Source organism: Citrus sinensis, chromosome 2 (genome assembly GCF_022201045.2).
Source record: "Citrus sinensis cultivar Valencia sweet orange chromosome 2, DVS_A1.0, whole genome shotgun sequence".
In the NCBI taxonomy this organism is placed as follows: domain Eukaryota; kingdom Viridiplantae; phylum Streptophyta; class Magnoliopsida; order Sapindales; family Rutaceae; genus Citrus; species Citrus sinensis.
In genome coordinates this window covers 27,198,516-27,215,511 of record NC_068557.1, presented here as the reverse complement: position 1 = coordinate 27,215,511, position 16,996 = coordinate 27,198,516, and the positions used below count along the sequence as shown (strand labels likewise).

The window sequence follows — 16,996 nt, the reverse complement described above, 5'->3', positions numbered from 1 at the left end:
AAATAAATATAACAATATGCACATTTTAAAATAATGTGTGTGTGTGTGTGGCAATTCATATCTTACAACTAATGAAAGATATATTCCCTCACATGAACAGTGTATGTGTGGGGTTCATGTACTGTTTATGTGAGGGGTGTATCTTACATTAGTTGTAAGATAGGGGGATATGTATATTGACAATGATACAACAAATAAATTTATAATATAAATTAAGTAAAAAGATGTTTATGTCCTCAAGGTATAAAAAAATAGTAAGGTAGACTTTCAAATTTTTTATAAGAGATATTGAGACCTCCTTTTAATTATAATATGCTTTGCCTCTATTAACTCAAAAACTTAATTATAATGTTTTATAATAAATATAATATTAAAATAAATATAACAATATGTACATTTTAAAATAATTTAAATATTTTTGTACTTTACATTCTTATATTATATTAAACTAAATTTTGTATTAAATAAAAACCTGATATTAAAATAAATATATAAAAATTTAAAATTATTTTTAATATTGTATAAAACAATTTTTATATTATTAAAACATGAGATATATTTTATTAATAGTAAAATCTATTTAAACCAAACTTTTATTTAAATTTTTTATAATAAATACAAATATATTATTAAAACAAATATAATATTTATATTTTAAAAATTACTTTACATATTAAATAATATTATAATATTATTAGTCTGCTAGACTAATTAAACTATTTAAATTATATTTGTACTTAATTCAAATTTTTTAGTTACTATATACAAGGGGTATTATAGTTTAAGAGAATCTTAGTGTCTCTTAGGGATGACAAAACTCCCCATGGGTTTGGAGCCCCATGGGGCCCCGCCTCATATGGGGTGAATTTTAAATAATTTTTGGGGAATAGGGTGGAGAATGGGTGAAAAATAATCCCCAAATCATTAATAGGGTGGGGTTTGGTTTTGCACTCCCCACCCCATCCCCACCCCATCCCCACCCCATCCCTACCCCAATCCCCATTATATGAAAATATTTTTAATTTTTATTTACTAATTTTTTAGTAATTAAAATATTAATTAGTATTTTTTTTTAATTTTTAACTAATATAAATTAATAAATATATTATAATTAAAAAAATTCCTAAAATACAATTCCTACTTAACCCTAAGCAATAATACAAGAGAAGAAGGTTATCAATCTACAATTGCTTCATCTTTTCAATTAGAATTGGTTTTGGGCAAGGTGGATCCTTTGGCATCATTTGACTTATTTGTTAGTAGTACAACTAGTGATGAGCATGTTAAGTTAGAGCTGGACCATTATTTAGGGGAACCTGTCTTACCTAGGTCTCCTAACTTTGACATATTGGCTTGGTGGAAAGCAAACAGAAGCAAATATCCTACTTTGCATGCTATTGCCAAAGATATTTTAGCCATTTATGTTTCTACCGTTGCTTCTGAGTCTGCTTTTAGTACTAGTGGTAGATTCGTGAGTCCACATCGTAGCAGATTACATCCTAAAACATTGGAGGCTTTAATGTGTGCTCAAAATTGGTTATGGGCATAAATTAAAGGTATGTTGTATGAATAAATAATTTGCATTAAAAGGGTGTGTGTATTTAATTCTATTTGATTTTTATTTGGTTTTAGCAAACTATTGTTCATATATGAGTTTGTTTATATTATCAGGTTCTAGTTCTGGTTCTTTTACAAAAAAATAGATGCGACTCATTTTATGAAGATACAGATGAGATAAAATTCTATTTCAATGAGGTTAATCATCTTATTTATTACAAGTGTTTACAAATGATGTATGACAAAACCTTTTCTTTAAAAAAATTAAAGGGAACTAACAGTAATTAATTTTATTATTTGATATTGCAGGATTAAAGTGACAATCATAGGCTATATGAATATGATAAAGAGAAGATGAAGCCAAAGAAAGAAGGATTTTAAACATTTTCTATACATTTTTGTTCTTTTAGTTATTATTTATCCAAACATTTTGTAGTTTTGATATTATTTCAAGATATTGTTTCAAACTTTCGAAGTTTTTTCAATAATTTAAATACTTTATAAAATGGTGATGATTTTATTTTATTTAAGTCTCTAATTTTTTATTTATTGAAATTATGTATTCATACTTATTATAAAATAATTAAATAAGTAAATGGGGAATGGGGTGGGGATGGGGAAGTCATTCCCCATATGGGAATTCCCCATCCCCACCCCACTAAATAGTAAATATATTGGGGAATGGGGGTAAAATTTTTTATGGGGTGGGGAATGGGGTAGACCTCCCCACCCCCACCCCACCCCATTGCCATCCCTAGTGTCTCTTACTGAAAACTTGGGGGATCTACATGACTATTTTTCTAATCTTTGGAAGTATTTTCTAAAACCTTGAGAGTATAGGTATGCTTTTCTCCATAAATTATTAAAATTGTACAATAAAAATCTATTTTTGAAATCCTTTTTAATTTTTGATATAATGGAAAGAAAATGATCAATTATAATTATAAAAAATTTTAACCACGATATTGTGAAAATTTTAATTGCTACCATGTGTTATTTTTTTTTTCTTTTTAACTTTCTAATACTAGTGATAATGTTATAATAAGTTGAAGCAATAACAATATTTTAGCCCTAGTAATTTCAATTTATTCAATAAATATATAATTTAATCATTTTAAAAATAAGTCACTAACTCTAATTGATAAAAAAATAATAATAATTGAATTAGGAACATACTTGAAAATAAAATAAAAACTCTATTATTATATAAAAGTAAATAAAACTTAAGGCTCAAGAGAGGCTTCAATCCCCTATGGACTATTATTTTTTGTTTTAAATCTGCTCAAAGCCCCTTAAGAGTTAAATTTAAAAAAGGATAAAATATTTGTAATTTATCAATAATATTATTATTTAGTGGTTTTAGAGACTTACTTCAAATCCTAATAGCCATATAATTTTATTTTTAAGATATTTTGTTGGAGATTACTTACTAAAAGGATATTTTCACAAATACGGCCACAATGAGCTCAACATTTAAAATGAATATTTTATTACTTCTTTTTTTAATTTAAAACAAATAATAGAATTTGAGATGTTGAGACTTTAAATGTATTTAAGCAAACAGTAAAAAGAATTAAGTACCCCAAATATAATTTAAAATTTTTTAATTAGTCCCCTTAATTTGAGTGTCGGGGTCTGCCACTACTAATGATAATCTACCTTTTTTAGTCTGAATTATTTTGTTTCATACAACAATATTTTGTGTTAGTATTTGGCTGCGAGATGATACATGTTTATTTCTACAAATAATTAAACTAATTTTAGTTTGATATATATCTCCTAGTAAAATCATGTTATTTCATTTTATCTATTTATTTATTAGGAAATGAGGATTACCCCCAATTGTTTAAAGAAATTAAGCAAAATGCACTTCATGTTTTAAAATAGATCCACATCTCTTTGCAGTTATAATGTTAATCTTATATTTGTACTATTATGCCCCTAGTTTTAATGTTAACCATAAAATTTAAATATTTTGAGAATATTTTTTTAAGCAAAATGCCTTATATACCATTAATGATTAAATTAATTTAATAAAAAATTGCAAAATACGGTGAAAAATCACAAGTAGGGAAAAATATCATAAATACCCCTAGTAATTGTATAAAGTATTCATCTAAATGAATATAACAAAGTTAATGTATTTTATCTGTTTCTTAATATGGCACACAACTAGTTGTTTCGTTGGAAAAGCATAGATTGGATCATACCAAACACCTTTGCTGTTTACCACCATTGATATTGTTGTGTGCTTACTTGCTTATGCTAATTGAGCAATCTGAATTAATTATTTCTTATCAAACAGTAATAAAGGTGTGTGATTTATTATTTTTTCTGTGGTTGCTTATATATCCCTTTCATAATTCATATAATGATTTGTTTTCTCTCTTTAATTTACTGTATATTATTCATTTGCAGTGAATTGTTGATGAGTTTATTGTGTTTAGTCTAATTATTTATTCAGCCTCTATTTGTATATGTTCTTCAATTGTTTTCTTTTTTATGTTTTGAGAAGTATATTTAGAATCTTAGATTTCATACACTTAGCATATATTTTGGCAAGCCGGTTTATACAACTATTAAGGATATCCATGAAATTTTTCCTACTAGTAATTTTTCTCTATAACTTACAAAATTTATTATTAAATTAATTTACTCATTAAGGGCATATAAGTTATTTTGTTTTAAAAAAAATCATCAAAAAATTTAAATTTTATGACTAACATTAAGACTAGGGGTAGAGTAATAACATAATATATAAAACCAATATCATTATAACTACATGGGGGCTTGAACTTATTTTAAAACAAGAGGGTATTTTGTTCAATTTCTTCAAATAATAGGGGATAACCCTCATTTTCGCATTTATTTATTTAGTTTTAAGACTTTATCGCAAGAAAATGAACCATGCATCAAACGCTCCGTTTATTATGCTTTTCTTGGTTTCAACTTTTTGTTTCCCCGGTTTTTGATAACCAATTAATCATGGCTCATGCTGTGCTTTATGTATTTGATTATAAAGTACTTTTTTTATTTTGGGGCATGCATTCTCAATTCTCATGCTTTACTGATGATCCACATTTTCAACATTAAAAGTAAACAAGGTAAGGAAGAAAAGAGAAATGAAAGAATCAAGATATATAACCATAATTAATTTTATTTTAAAGAGCATATGATGGAAAAGCTAATGTGGGTGCATAACTAACTACTCATAATCAGCTCCTTAATGCCAATATCTTTGACAAAATGGGACCAATTATTATTGTTTTTCAGTCAATTATATATGGGGTCTACTAGCACTTAGTCAATCAAATGTTCTCCAACAACATGGATTCAAGCTCCACAATCCAAGAAAAAAAATATACAACAACTCATTTTTCAAGTTGGAAAATTTCGTCAATTAACCGCTAAAGTCTCTTGGTATCAATGAAAAATATAATGTTAAATTCAGTACATAATTAGATAGAAGATCTAAACTCTTTTCATATAAAATTTATGGCGTAGATTTATATTAAAGGGAGAATGCATATTTTATTTTTAATTAGATTTTTATATTTAAAACTTATATCTCTATTAGATTTTAATTACTTCAAATGTTAATAGTTTTTTATTCATTTGTATTTTACCCATTTCTTCGATGATTTTATAACATTTTTAAATAGTTTGGTGTCAAAATTAAAGAGAAGATGAAAATAATTAATCCTATGTAATTATCAATTTTTTTTTTAATTCCAATGGCTTGCGTCAGATTTTAAATTAAATTTTAAAGAATTACGCCTTAAATGATGTTTTGTTCTTATTTTAACAACTAATTCTATTATCTATTAACAGAATAGATAAAATAAGAAATTAAAAATGTAATAAGAGTGTAAGTGGTAAATATAACATTTATCATTGTATTAAATTTCACAATATAATGTTAGTCGAGAGCTAATTTAACAAATTATTTCATTGTTTATGCTAAAGTCAGCAACACCAAGAACTTTATGATAGGGGCATATTATAAAAATAAAGGCACCCAAAAGCCACATTTGTTTAATCTTGGAGCCAAAATGCACATGGGATCATAATATATATGTTAATTCATTTTTATCATAATTTCAAATCCACATGTAAACATCTAATCAGTTCATCCGCAATCAAGTTCAAAGAGTGTAAATCGGGGAATTTATTAAAACAATTGCATTACTTGCTGCCTATAGAGAAACCAAGAAGTATGCTGTAGGCAGGTAAATTAGGTGAAGCAATCATTATATTCAAAAAGAATAAAGTATATTTGAATAACCCGCCGTTTAAGACAATTCAATTAGGTATAGTTATGGTCAAATGTTTATGGTCAAAACCTTGGAATTAACTCAACGGCTGAGATCTTCAACAAAATTTATTTGGTGATATGATGACCTTTGGATGTGAGATTTGTGAACCCACATGAGGGCATGCTTTCGACCGTTGGAGTAGAAAAGAGAATGAATCTCTTTCGGTTGGTAAAATAAAGAAAAAAGAAAAGGAGGGAAGGAAGCAACTAGGATTTCAAATCTATTGAAACAACATTAAGGCATGAAATTCAAAGCAAAGGGCCCCAAATCGGTGGAATTTAGGCAACTTTTTGTCTTCTAAATAATATTTACCCAGTTGTGGATATATTTGGCGTGGTCTAGACCCCCCTAATATAGAAGCACGACATGAGTGAAGACTCAACTCAAGCTTCAAGAATAAGAATTTTATAATATTGGTAGAAAAAAGAAATATAAGTTTGCTAGAAAGTCACCCACCGAAAAGAAATATGTAATCATTTTGCCTAAGCCTTTTTTTCTCATGGTTCAAGGTTCTGTGAAAATTTTCAGTTCACACTTGCATGTAAACATAGCTTAGCTAGGGCTTAGATACGTAATACGAATTAATATATTTTCAATATTTAAGTTGTAATTTAGAAGTCAGCAATTCTGCTGTTGAGTTAGCTGATATTTCTTTTCCTTAACCTTAGGGTAGAGTATTTGATTTATCTCATATGAATGTTGGAGTTTATTTTTATTTTTATTTTTGGATGGGCTTCATATACTGAGCTATGGGCTTTAATTATAACTTGTTTCTATTATATTTATACACTTATTATTTGCATTATATATATATATATATAATTATAATTAAAAGGAAGCTTGTAATTTAGAAATATGCAACTACTTGAACTATGTTAAACGATTGACACATACTTATGTATTATCAAATATTTAATAATATTGCATTCAGGAAAGTATGCTAACCTAAATATGAGAAGAGAATAAAATTGTCAGACGTATCTGGCAATGCTTATTTATTGAATAAAATCTCATTTAAAAAAAAAGTTTCAACTTTCTCTATTCAAATAATTTCAGCTAGTGTAAATGACAAAGTTTATGAATAATGCATTAATCATGAAACTCTTTTGTGCATTATCTTGTTGAGTCACGTGAATTTTCTACCTTAACATTCTCTTGTTGAATCACATGAATTTTATACTTTCACATTATGAAGATTAATTTCATATAAATAACTTCAACTTCTTATGTTGAATAGGTATCTCACATGATTAGATTTACTAAATAACTTCAGCATCCTCCATAAGATACCAATTTAAGATTCATAATGAATTCTTCTTGTGTAAAATGTAGAGAGGGTTAGAATATTCAAACTTTGAAAAAAAATATTTGAAGAATTAATAGTTTAGTGCAAAAAAGTGAAACTTTGAGTCAAAAAGTTTAGCTTGTGAATTATTTTCCAAATTTTCTTCACCTAAATTTTGTGTCCAAATCAATATATATCTCAACAACTCTTATTATGTAGCCAAAGTATTATCTTAGTTTTTCTTCCATTTTGTCTTAATCTCCGACTAATAAAACCCTTTTATTTTCACACCGCCACTACCTGAGAAAGAAGCATTTACCCAACTATTTGGAGTAGGCTGCTATCTGTAGATATTCCAAGAAAATTAGGTTTGAAGAATGGTGTGGGTTTCAATTTTTTCTTTAGTATGTGTAGAATTCTAAATATTTGGTAATATTGTGAAGTAGAAAGTAAAAAATAATTTGTACTTTATAGGCGTTGGAATTGAAATAAAAAAATAATAATATTACTGTTTAAAAGCAGTATCCCAACTTACCCTTGAAAAGAATAGTTCGCCAATAGTAATAGGCCACCTATCCTGGAAGTAATAGCACAAGCAGGGGAGAGCTAAAGGACATGATTGAAATTTCACTCACTTACTTACATGTACTATGTTGCATGTTGGCTTTTGGCTCCCTAATTTTACATATTTCGGTTGTAGCATATAAACATTTATTGTTTCTCCATTATGGCCCCACCGTTGGTCTCCTCAATTTTACAAATTTTATATTTTAGTCTACTCAAATTTATAATTTCACCATTATGGTCCCCATCAAATTAAATCTGAACCATTGAGATTTTGATTGGATGGAACTGCAAATAGCAAAATACTTTAAGCAGGTTATAGCATAAACTCTATAAATTAAAGAGGTCCATAGTGGGGCCATAATAAACAATAATTAGAAAAGTCCGCCGTTGTTATATATGTTCTTTTTTTTTTTTTTCTTTCCATGAATTGACTTTTCAATACTAAATTTCAGGGGCCATTTCTCAGTAAATGTATTTTAATGAAGTTGAAGCTGTAAAATTTAGAATTGGTCGTAACAACATGACAAGATCTTTGTTTGGATTTACTATCTTCAAACAGTAAACTCAAACAAAGATTGAGTGATGGTCAATTTTAACACTTGAATTTTTGATCCATTAAAAAAAAAGGAGAACAAATTCTCATATATGGCCCATAATTTTATTGATGGAATGGTCAATTCATGAAAAAGAAATAAAATAAAATAATGAAAATTATTGTTTAAATCTTTTTAGGGTAATAAGAGTTGGATCCCCAAATCTTTATGAAATATCTATAAGGATATAGGTTGTCAATGTGTATTAAATAGGTCTCTAATCAGATAATTAGTAAATTTCTATTGAAATAATTGAAGTACACTCTAATATTGTTACAAGCAATGCGGGACATTCCAACATCCAAGTTTCAGTTTAAGTCTCGATTAACATGACATTCATCTATTAGATGGTAGTTATATAATTTTACAAACTTTAAGACCCATCATCAAGTAGATAAGTGATGCACAGTATTTGAGATCTAAGTTATAACTCAAATATTACATCTCTAATATTATTGTATAATTACATAGTATGATATTCATAGTCAATACCCAATACTGTGAAAGTGATTTGGTAATTTTAATAAGAGTTAGAGACCTAAATTTATAGGTTTTCTTTCCTTATATTTGATATATATATAAAAAGAAAATTAAAAGTGTTAATAGAATTGCGAAAGGGACCCTTTCCTCTAATTAATGAAAGGGAGGAAAAAAAAGTGTGAAGGGGATTGTCAGCAAGATTCTCTCTTGATTTCATTTGTAAGATCCTTCCTGGAACTTGAGGTGAACAAAATACATAAATAATGATGTGATGACACTGATCGTGAAAGCTTGATAATCCATAGTTAATTAAACACAAGGGCACGTATATATGATTGTATATATAAAAAATAATTAAGCGCATTTTCACTTTGATTGGTGGAAGTGCCCTTTTATTTATTTATTTTTTTTTTGTTTTATAAACATTTTGGCTTAGAATTTTGAAATCCGATTGAATTGGTGATATCATAAGAATTTTATTGGAAGAAAACATCATTGCGATTTGCGAGTGAGTGGTTGCCTTGATTCTCAAGCAAAATCTTTTAGGTCCAATGTCTATTTTCCACTAATTCAAAGTGCTTATGGCTTTCGTTTTTATATTAATTTTAACCGACACCAAGTTATTATCTTACTCCGTTTATGATATGATAAGATTCTCTTGCATGCGTTCTTGTAGACCTAGCTTTTCATTCATTGTCGACAGAAGCACTTTTCCAAATATATGCAGCATAAAATTTTTATGAATAAAGCCATCGAAATTGTTTCAATAACATTATCTCATCTTGGCTTTAAGTGCTCTAATTTTTACCTTGAACATTGTCGTTTTATTGGAGAATTTTTGTATTTGGATGGTGCGGTGCACGTGCAATACGATGAATATGCTCAAAGTAGAAATTTTATTGTATTTGTTTTTTTTTTAAAAAAAAAATTATGGAGGGAGACAAAGTGGAATATCTTTAATCATTCTTTGGCCTTAATCACACCTTTTTTAACATCACTTTAATATTATGGATTTATGGTCCTCCTTTGGAGGTTACAAAGCATGAAAGGACTAAATTGATAATGGCGTGATGAGTTTGACTTCGGGAACTTCTATTAGTTAGTGGAGGAGTTTGATTACAAAACATATGGTTAGTTATACAGGTAACAGGAACGAAGTCCTTTTAATTTTAAATATAGAGTTATTGTTCTTTCATTATTATGGTAAGTATAGCGAAATAAGAAAATTATTATATAAATTATATTAAAAGGTAACGTTTAACTACATTAATTTTTTAAAAATAACAGTATACTATAATTATGTCATTGCAATTAGTCTAATGAAGAAGTTACACTGATGTCACATGAGTAAAATTGTATTTTCGTCAAACGGAACTCTTATTTGTAGTTAAGTTTTAGGCTCCGTTTGGTATAACTTTTTAAGTGAAGCTTATTTAAACAAAGCTTTAGTTAGTAGAGCTTTTACAAGTAAAGTTTTTACGTAAAAAAAAAATTGGTTATTTGTTTGTCAATGAGAGCTTTTATTAAAAATTATAAAATTACTTTAATAGGCATTTTTTTTAAGTTGTGTTATGAAAAGAATAAAATAAGATTGTCAAATAAGTAGATGATATTTTATATATTTTAACATTAAAAAAAACTTTTCAACCTCTATTTTCAAAAACTCCAAATTTGAGCTCTTATTAGAAGAGGCAAAATATCTTATTTTCCAAAAGCTCTACTAAAAAGCAATCAAACAACAATAAAATTTTTGATAAGAACTTATACATATTAGATAAGATGTACCAAATAGGCATTTAGGGTTATTATCCTTTCACTACGCCAAGTGTTATACAAATAACAAATCACTATGTGGATTACTGAAAGGTAACACGTCACTACGTTAACTTTTCAAAACTACTTGTTTACTAACAATTGGTCATGCAACAAATCAATTACAAGGGTAATATTGTCATTTAGTTAGTATTGTTAATTGAATCGGCAATGATATGTTGTTTATCACCAAAAGCATGGCAAAATCGTAAATTCATATGGCATTGATTTATATCATTTTTTCTTTATTTTAGGAGTTATTCATTAAAGGAAAAATTAGTATTTTATAAGTTAACTAGCGGAAGTGTAGAAACTATTGTTCTTAAAAAGTTAATGTAGCCAAGTATTACATTTCAATAATTCATGTAGTGAATTGTTATTTTACAATACTTAGCATAGTAAAAGATAATAACCCTTATCTAAAATCTGCAATGTAAATATAAAAATCAAACATTTAAACTTGTAAGTTTCATATTTTAGATAGCAAATTTTACACTTTAGATTATTAGATAAGCGTACCAATTTGGCTAAATCACTTGTTTTTTTCACCCTTCCTCTTCATAGTATCTTTTTTAACTCGTTGAAGCAAAGTGTGTCGATTTTGGGGTGCAATGAAGCTATGATGGAAGGCAAATGGGGGTTAAAGAATTGGGAAATCATGTCGTCCATAGTGAACAAAGCACCATTATATCCGCTTACGAGAGATGAGATGTGGAGAATATGGTGTTCCAAATTGAGACGGTGCGGGAAGACTTTTGAAACCCATCAGCAGGAGCAGATGTTTTATGAAAAACATGAGGGCCCCCATGAGACTTTATTGCCATGCGTTGGTTGGTACAGACAAACAAAGCATGGCCAACAACAAAATCATGCTCTTGTCACCACAAGGAGAAATAAGATATTGGAGAAGCTATGACTTGAGGAGGATACAAACAACATGAGAAATCAACACAAAAGTCATTTTGCAATATTGTTTGTTCACCACCCCCTCAACCTTTTGTCCCCTCAGGAATCCCATGAGCCGAATTATGACATTAGCCATCAGCATTCAGCCATGCGGCAACGGCAAAAACGGGTAAAATTTTGATGAGCCAATTTGCACAAGTGGAGTCTGTTTCTGCCCGCTGGTCTTGTGCCCTCTGAAAAAGCCCATCTATTTTTAGCGGGTGTGCAGCCTTTTGCTCTATAGCTAGTGCATCTTCTCAGTTCTCACTCAGTATGCGCGTCAATTTAAAAAAAAATAAAAAAAATTTAAAAACGATTAATCGAAGTGATTATTCGGCCATTAGACGTATTGTTGTACATCCACTCTTGTGAGAGGGCAAGGACATACAGGGAAATTAGAGAGTTGAAGAAGTGGATGATATTTTTGAGTCCAGAAGCTGACCACAGATACAAAACAATACTTATATTTTTTGAAGTTTTGACCTCCATAAATAGCTGTCGTTTGAGATTCTTCATCGACACCGTTTTGTAGAGCAAACACTAAACTACTACAAACATATATATGTGTCTGTGTGTGTGTATTAAATTTCCCTTGTTAATTTTAATGTAAGCAACCAGCAGTCACCAGCCAGGCTGCCTGACAGGGGCCACATAGACCAGCATCTGATAGTTGTGAACTAAATCATCACTGATTGTTTAGCATTGAAATAGCAAGCTTTTCTTACTGCGTCTTGCCTTCTTCATCTACTAGCATGTTCGATTTGAAAAACATGAAACGAGAGGAGAGGAGAAGAAAGGAAAGGAGGGAGGAGGACAGAAAGAAAAGAAAAAGAAAAATAAAAATAAAGATGATTCCGTATCGACTCAAATAAATAAAATTGAGATTGATATTCTTTTTTTCTTAAATTTTCTTCGCTCCTCTCTCCTTTCCATTTCCCTCCTCTTCCCTCGTTTCTTCCAACCAAACATCCATTTCAGTATTTACTAATATTTCAAAGATACGAAGTAGGTTCGAATACAAACCCCACTCTGCTAAATAATAAGAATAATAGTAAAGAAAATCATATTATGTTTAGCAAACTGGACTTTCTTCATGCGGTTACCATGATAGTTATCACCAAATGGAAACAACTTTATTTTTCGCATTGGACAAGGCCTTCACTAAATAACTTGTTACATGGAATATATAAATAAAAATAATAACAAATAATATTAACAAAATTTCCAAGATGAAGAGAAAAGCAGCCAGCAGGGGATGAAAATTCTGCAACAATAGCAAGAAACTCTGCAAGCCGTGGAAGATAGTATTCACACCAATCAGATTAGACTGTCCTCCAACTTGAACAGCTTTAATAATGTCCCAGTCCGTTTCCTCTCTCTTTTCAGCTTTTCTGTTTCTTCTGATTAAGGGCAGCCTCTTCATCTACACAAGGAATAAACAAATACAAAATCAAACTGTTAGTTAGATAACACTCTCCTGAGCATATTTGAAAGAGCACTGTATTATTGATATATCCGCCCATAAGTTTGATGCTCCTACCCCTTGTTATGATGCTGATTGAGGCATAAGCAACTGTATGAGTTTGATAAGCAAGATAAGTCTCAACCTAGGTTGGCTTAAAAATATTCTAGAGAATATAAAACACCATGTGTGCACACAGCAAGAGAGAATACAAGCAAGAGAAACCAGAGTTGGCCCAAGGAAACATTGACATCAATTTTAAATTTATTGAAGGATGTTGGAATACAGCATTCAGTATACATTCAGAAAATGTGATAAAATGCCAATTAAAAACAATACTAATTTACAAATAAGTTTAATAGTCCTTGAAATAAATTGCCAACAAACCAGTAGGGGAACATGTTGAAGATTTTTCTATTTATTTGTGCTTCAGTCATGCGAGAATAATTCAAATAACAAACGATTGAACAAAAATTAGATCAAAACCCAAGCAAAACTAACAAACTGGGTTTAGCAACTTCATTATACCTTTTTGAATCAATGTGAAGACATGTCTTTAGCTCTTCAACGGTCAAGATATCCTCATTATCACATTTTAATAAATTGCAACCAGCAATAAATTTTGCAGGCTCAGCCGAGCCTGGAAAAAGTGATAAATCCTTAAACTTCTCCTTAAGATGTTCCATCAAAATGAACCCTGAATGGGATCCAAAAAGAAACCGACAGTCAGACAAGTGTGAAGTACAAAAATCAACTTCAAACATCCATAATCGGTGACTTGTTTTGTCTCTGAATCATAAATTCCCATGGGGTAGTAGACATATCTGACCTTCACCTGCACTAGTTTCAATTAATGCGGTACTCTTATTATTAACACAAGACATGCAACATTACTCATCTTAACCACCCCAAGCCAAAATATCGAATACAACACACATTTCATCAAAATCCTCTAAACATGAAATTTAGACGTATGATGAATGGGGTAAAAGGAAACAAAAACAATATGTAGCTACAACTTGGTTATATAATTCATTAAAGAATTTGTTATTCGAAATAACGGTTATAAGAAATTTTAGAGAATGGTAAAGCAAGCTCAAACATTCATCTAACAACTCTATCAACTCTAAGTAATAACTATGTTAAAAAGAGATGTCACTCAACATTTCATTAATCTCCAAGAGTAAACAATTAACACCGAAGGATGAATATGGATAGAAATACCTAGGGCTCGAAGCGCCTTCAAATCAAATTTATTGGCAAGTTCTTCATGGCCAATTACTTTAGCACGTTGTAAAACGAGCAGCTTTAAGCTAATAAGCATGTCCTGCTCGAATGGGTTAAAAAAAAAAGGGTTTACTTTCTAGGTCAAATTTCTTTTACAAGAAGAAGAAAATGATAACGAGTGGAAGGACAAGAGATCTTACAAGCTCGGATTCGGAGAGGGAACAGAGCCAGCTGACATCTTCGACCCTATTCTTACTCAATATTTCATTCATCTCCTTCAATTCCATGACTTCACCTCTCTCTCTCTCTCTCTCTCTCTCTCTCTCTCTCTCTACGCGGCGGCCGCAGCTCAGTCCCACTCCCTTATGCGCACGGTCTGTAAATTTGAAAATTAGGATTAGGGAAATGGGTATCGGGTTTCGAGTTTTCAATTTATATTTTAAAATAAAATAAATTAAAATTGAAAACAAAAATTGCGGATGTATTTAAAATTCTGGTGGGTGTGAATAAAAATAAATTTCACACGGTCAGATATATTTTGACATTTACGATCACCTAGGGAACTGATTTTTTTATTTTCTTTTGTAAAAAATATAAATTAAATTTAAATCTATGCTTTTTTGGGGTTAAATTAAACTATTAAAAAAATTGTTTGAAGCAAACCAATTTTTGAACGTGAAGAAGGAGTAAATCTCTCATAAATCACTAAGCATGATATAAATTAAATATTTTTATATCATTAACGGTAAAATTTTGGACTCAAATATTCAAGAATCCAATATGATGGCTTAGTAAATATTTGTTCTTTCAAAATTCTGTTCTTAGCAACCAATCCATTTGCTCAGTCCAGTAGCCACAAAGATATGCAAAATATTTCTCAAAAAAGCTCAAAGAATATCTTTTCCTCATGTTCTTTATCTATTACATCATCATGGGCTTTATGAGTTCAGGCATCAAAACCATATCTCGTTGCAATGGCAAAGAACTTTAACCTAAGATTTTTAATTCACATCAAACCATAACACACTTATAAGATTTTCAGATTCAGCTTTGATAAGTTCTAAAATAGCCTTTGTAGGTCTGCAACTTCATATCTAAATCAAATTAATATAAAAATAAAAGAGTCGTGCTAAATATCTAGAATGCTAAGAAAAACGTCGCTTCGTCTCTCTCTCTCAATGTTGTAGACATTTTTTATTGTTAAAAAAAATTAAAAAAAGTGAAAATGACAAAAAGTTGAACATGTTCACGTGTATCATTCTCTATGTCTTGACTTTATCCTTACTCTCTTCAGATCATCGCTCCCTATCACACTTCCTCGAATATGTTCACGTGTATCACTCTCTCTGTCTCGACTTTCTCCTTACTCTCTTCAGATCATCGCTCCCTATCACACTTCATTACTCTCTCTGGTCTCTCCCTCCGGCTCCCCATCACATTTCCTCACTCTCTATGGCCCCCATCACGCTTCTTCACTCTCTCTGGCCTTTCCCTCCGACTCCCCATCACGTTTCCTCACTCTCTCCAGCTCCCTATCACGCTTCTTCACTCTCTTTGGCTACCAAACACAGAGGACCACCCGTTTTAGATAGCAAATCCCAGCCCTGGCCGTTTATGGTCAATAATTAAAGAAAATGAAATTTTTTTATTTTCTATGCATTCTTAGATTAATTTTATAAATTTTGTTGGTAATTATTTCCACTTTTTTTTAACAATAAAAAAATAACTACAACGCTGAGAGAGGTGAAACGATAGTGCAAGTTATCGTTTCTCTCAACCTCCTCTCAGCGTTCTAGATAAGGAACATTTTCCAAAATTAAAAAGGAATTCACCAAATAAAACAAAAACTAATCAAACCCTGAAATCACTAAGCTTAATTTGATAGTGGTTGTGGCAGAAGGCTTCACGAACGGCGGTGGGGTTTCTTCATAAATGGCATTTATTGTGATACCTTGCCCTCCCTTGCTACCATCGATGCTTTAGCTCCATGACTCACAGATGCTATCATGCTGTGGACATGGAGAAGATGAAGCTTGGAAGACGATGAAAGAAGGAGAAAAAGAGGAAAAAAAGGAAAAAGGGAAAGGACCTTGGAGAAGATGAAGAAAGAATATGACACGCTTATCCTGCAACACAAGCAAATTAATTCAATAAAACACTCTTCAAGCGAATGCCAGCTTCTAATATGAAAAGTTAAGAGCAGAACAAAAGTAAAAAGAAAAGAAATTATAGAGCGAAAAGAGAACTGAGTATTTTTCATTGCCTTTATTTTGTAGACCTTACAATTCTTATGTGCTTCACCTCCAGCAACCTCTAACAGAAGGTGGTTACAAAAATATCAATTGTCAAGCCAAAATAACAAAAACTAATAAAAGATTTTATAAAGGAATCCACAACATCCTGCTTCTCAAACACTATAATCCTTCAGCCAGCTGGGTAGTTTCCTCACTCGTGATGGGCCTATAACAGGTTTTGTGTCGGGCTTAGCTATATCTTCCTCCTGGTGTGATATAGCCCGATCTTTAATAGGTTCCACAAGATATGGATTGGGTCACTCTAAAGAAATTGGTATTGTTGTATCATAATAAAAGAGAAGAAGAAAGAAATAGAAAAAGAAAAAATGTAAATAAATAAAATAAATTTATTTTTTCAATTCTAACCTTGTGTCCAAGCACACGTCACTCAGGTGGATTAACCCTTAATTTTATACTCGGTTAAAGGCCAAGTGGCTAGGGCTGTTGCCCTCCAAATT

General features: G+C 30.3%; 1 protein-coding gene across 1 annotated transcript; it reads right to left on the bottom strand.

Moving 5' to 3' along the window:
• Positions 1–12,601: 12,601 nt before the first annotated feature.
• LOC102630704 (uncharacterized) lies at positions 12,602–14,657 on the bottom strand. Its single transcript, XM_025094339.2, has 4 exons — positions 14,445–14,657; positions 14,242–14,344; positions 13,546–13,714; positions 12,602–12,978 (listed from the first exon to the last, which is right to left on the bottom strand). The coding sequence occupies exons 1-4, from the start codon at positions 14,529–14,531 to the stop codon at positions 12,975–12,977; spliced, it is 363 nt and encodes a 120-aa protein (XP_024950107.2). The 5' UTR covers positions 14,532–14,657; the 3' UTR covers positions 12,602–12,974.
• Positions 14,658–16,996: the final 2,339 nt, after the last annotated feature.

Excerpts from the sequence above, each read along its gene's own strand:
- LOC102630704 (XM_025094339.2), bottom strand. The coding sequence starts at position 14,531 with ATGGAATTGAAGGAGATGAATGAAATATTGAGTAAGAATAGGGTCGAA. Across the intron at positions 14,345-14,444 it reads CCCTCTCCGAATCCGAGCTT|GACATGCTTATTAGCTTAAA; the intron begins GTAAGATCTCTT and ends CCATTCGAGCAG. Across the intron at positions 13,715-14,241 it reads GAAGGCGCTTCGAGCCCTAG|GGTTCATTTTGATGGAACAT; the intron begins GTATTTCTATCC and ends GATCCCATTCAG.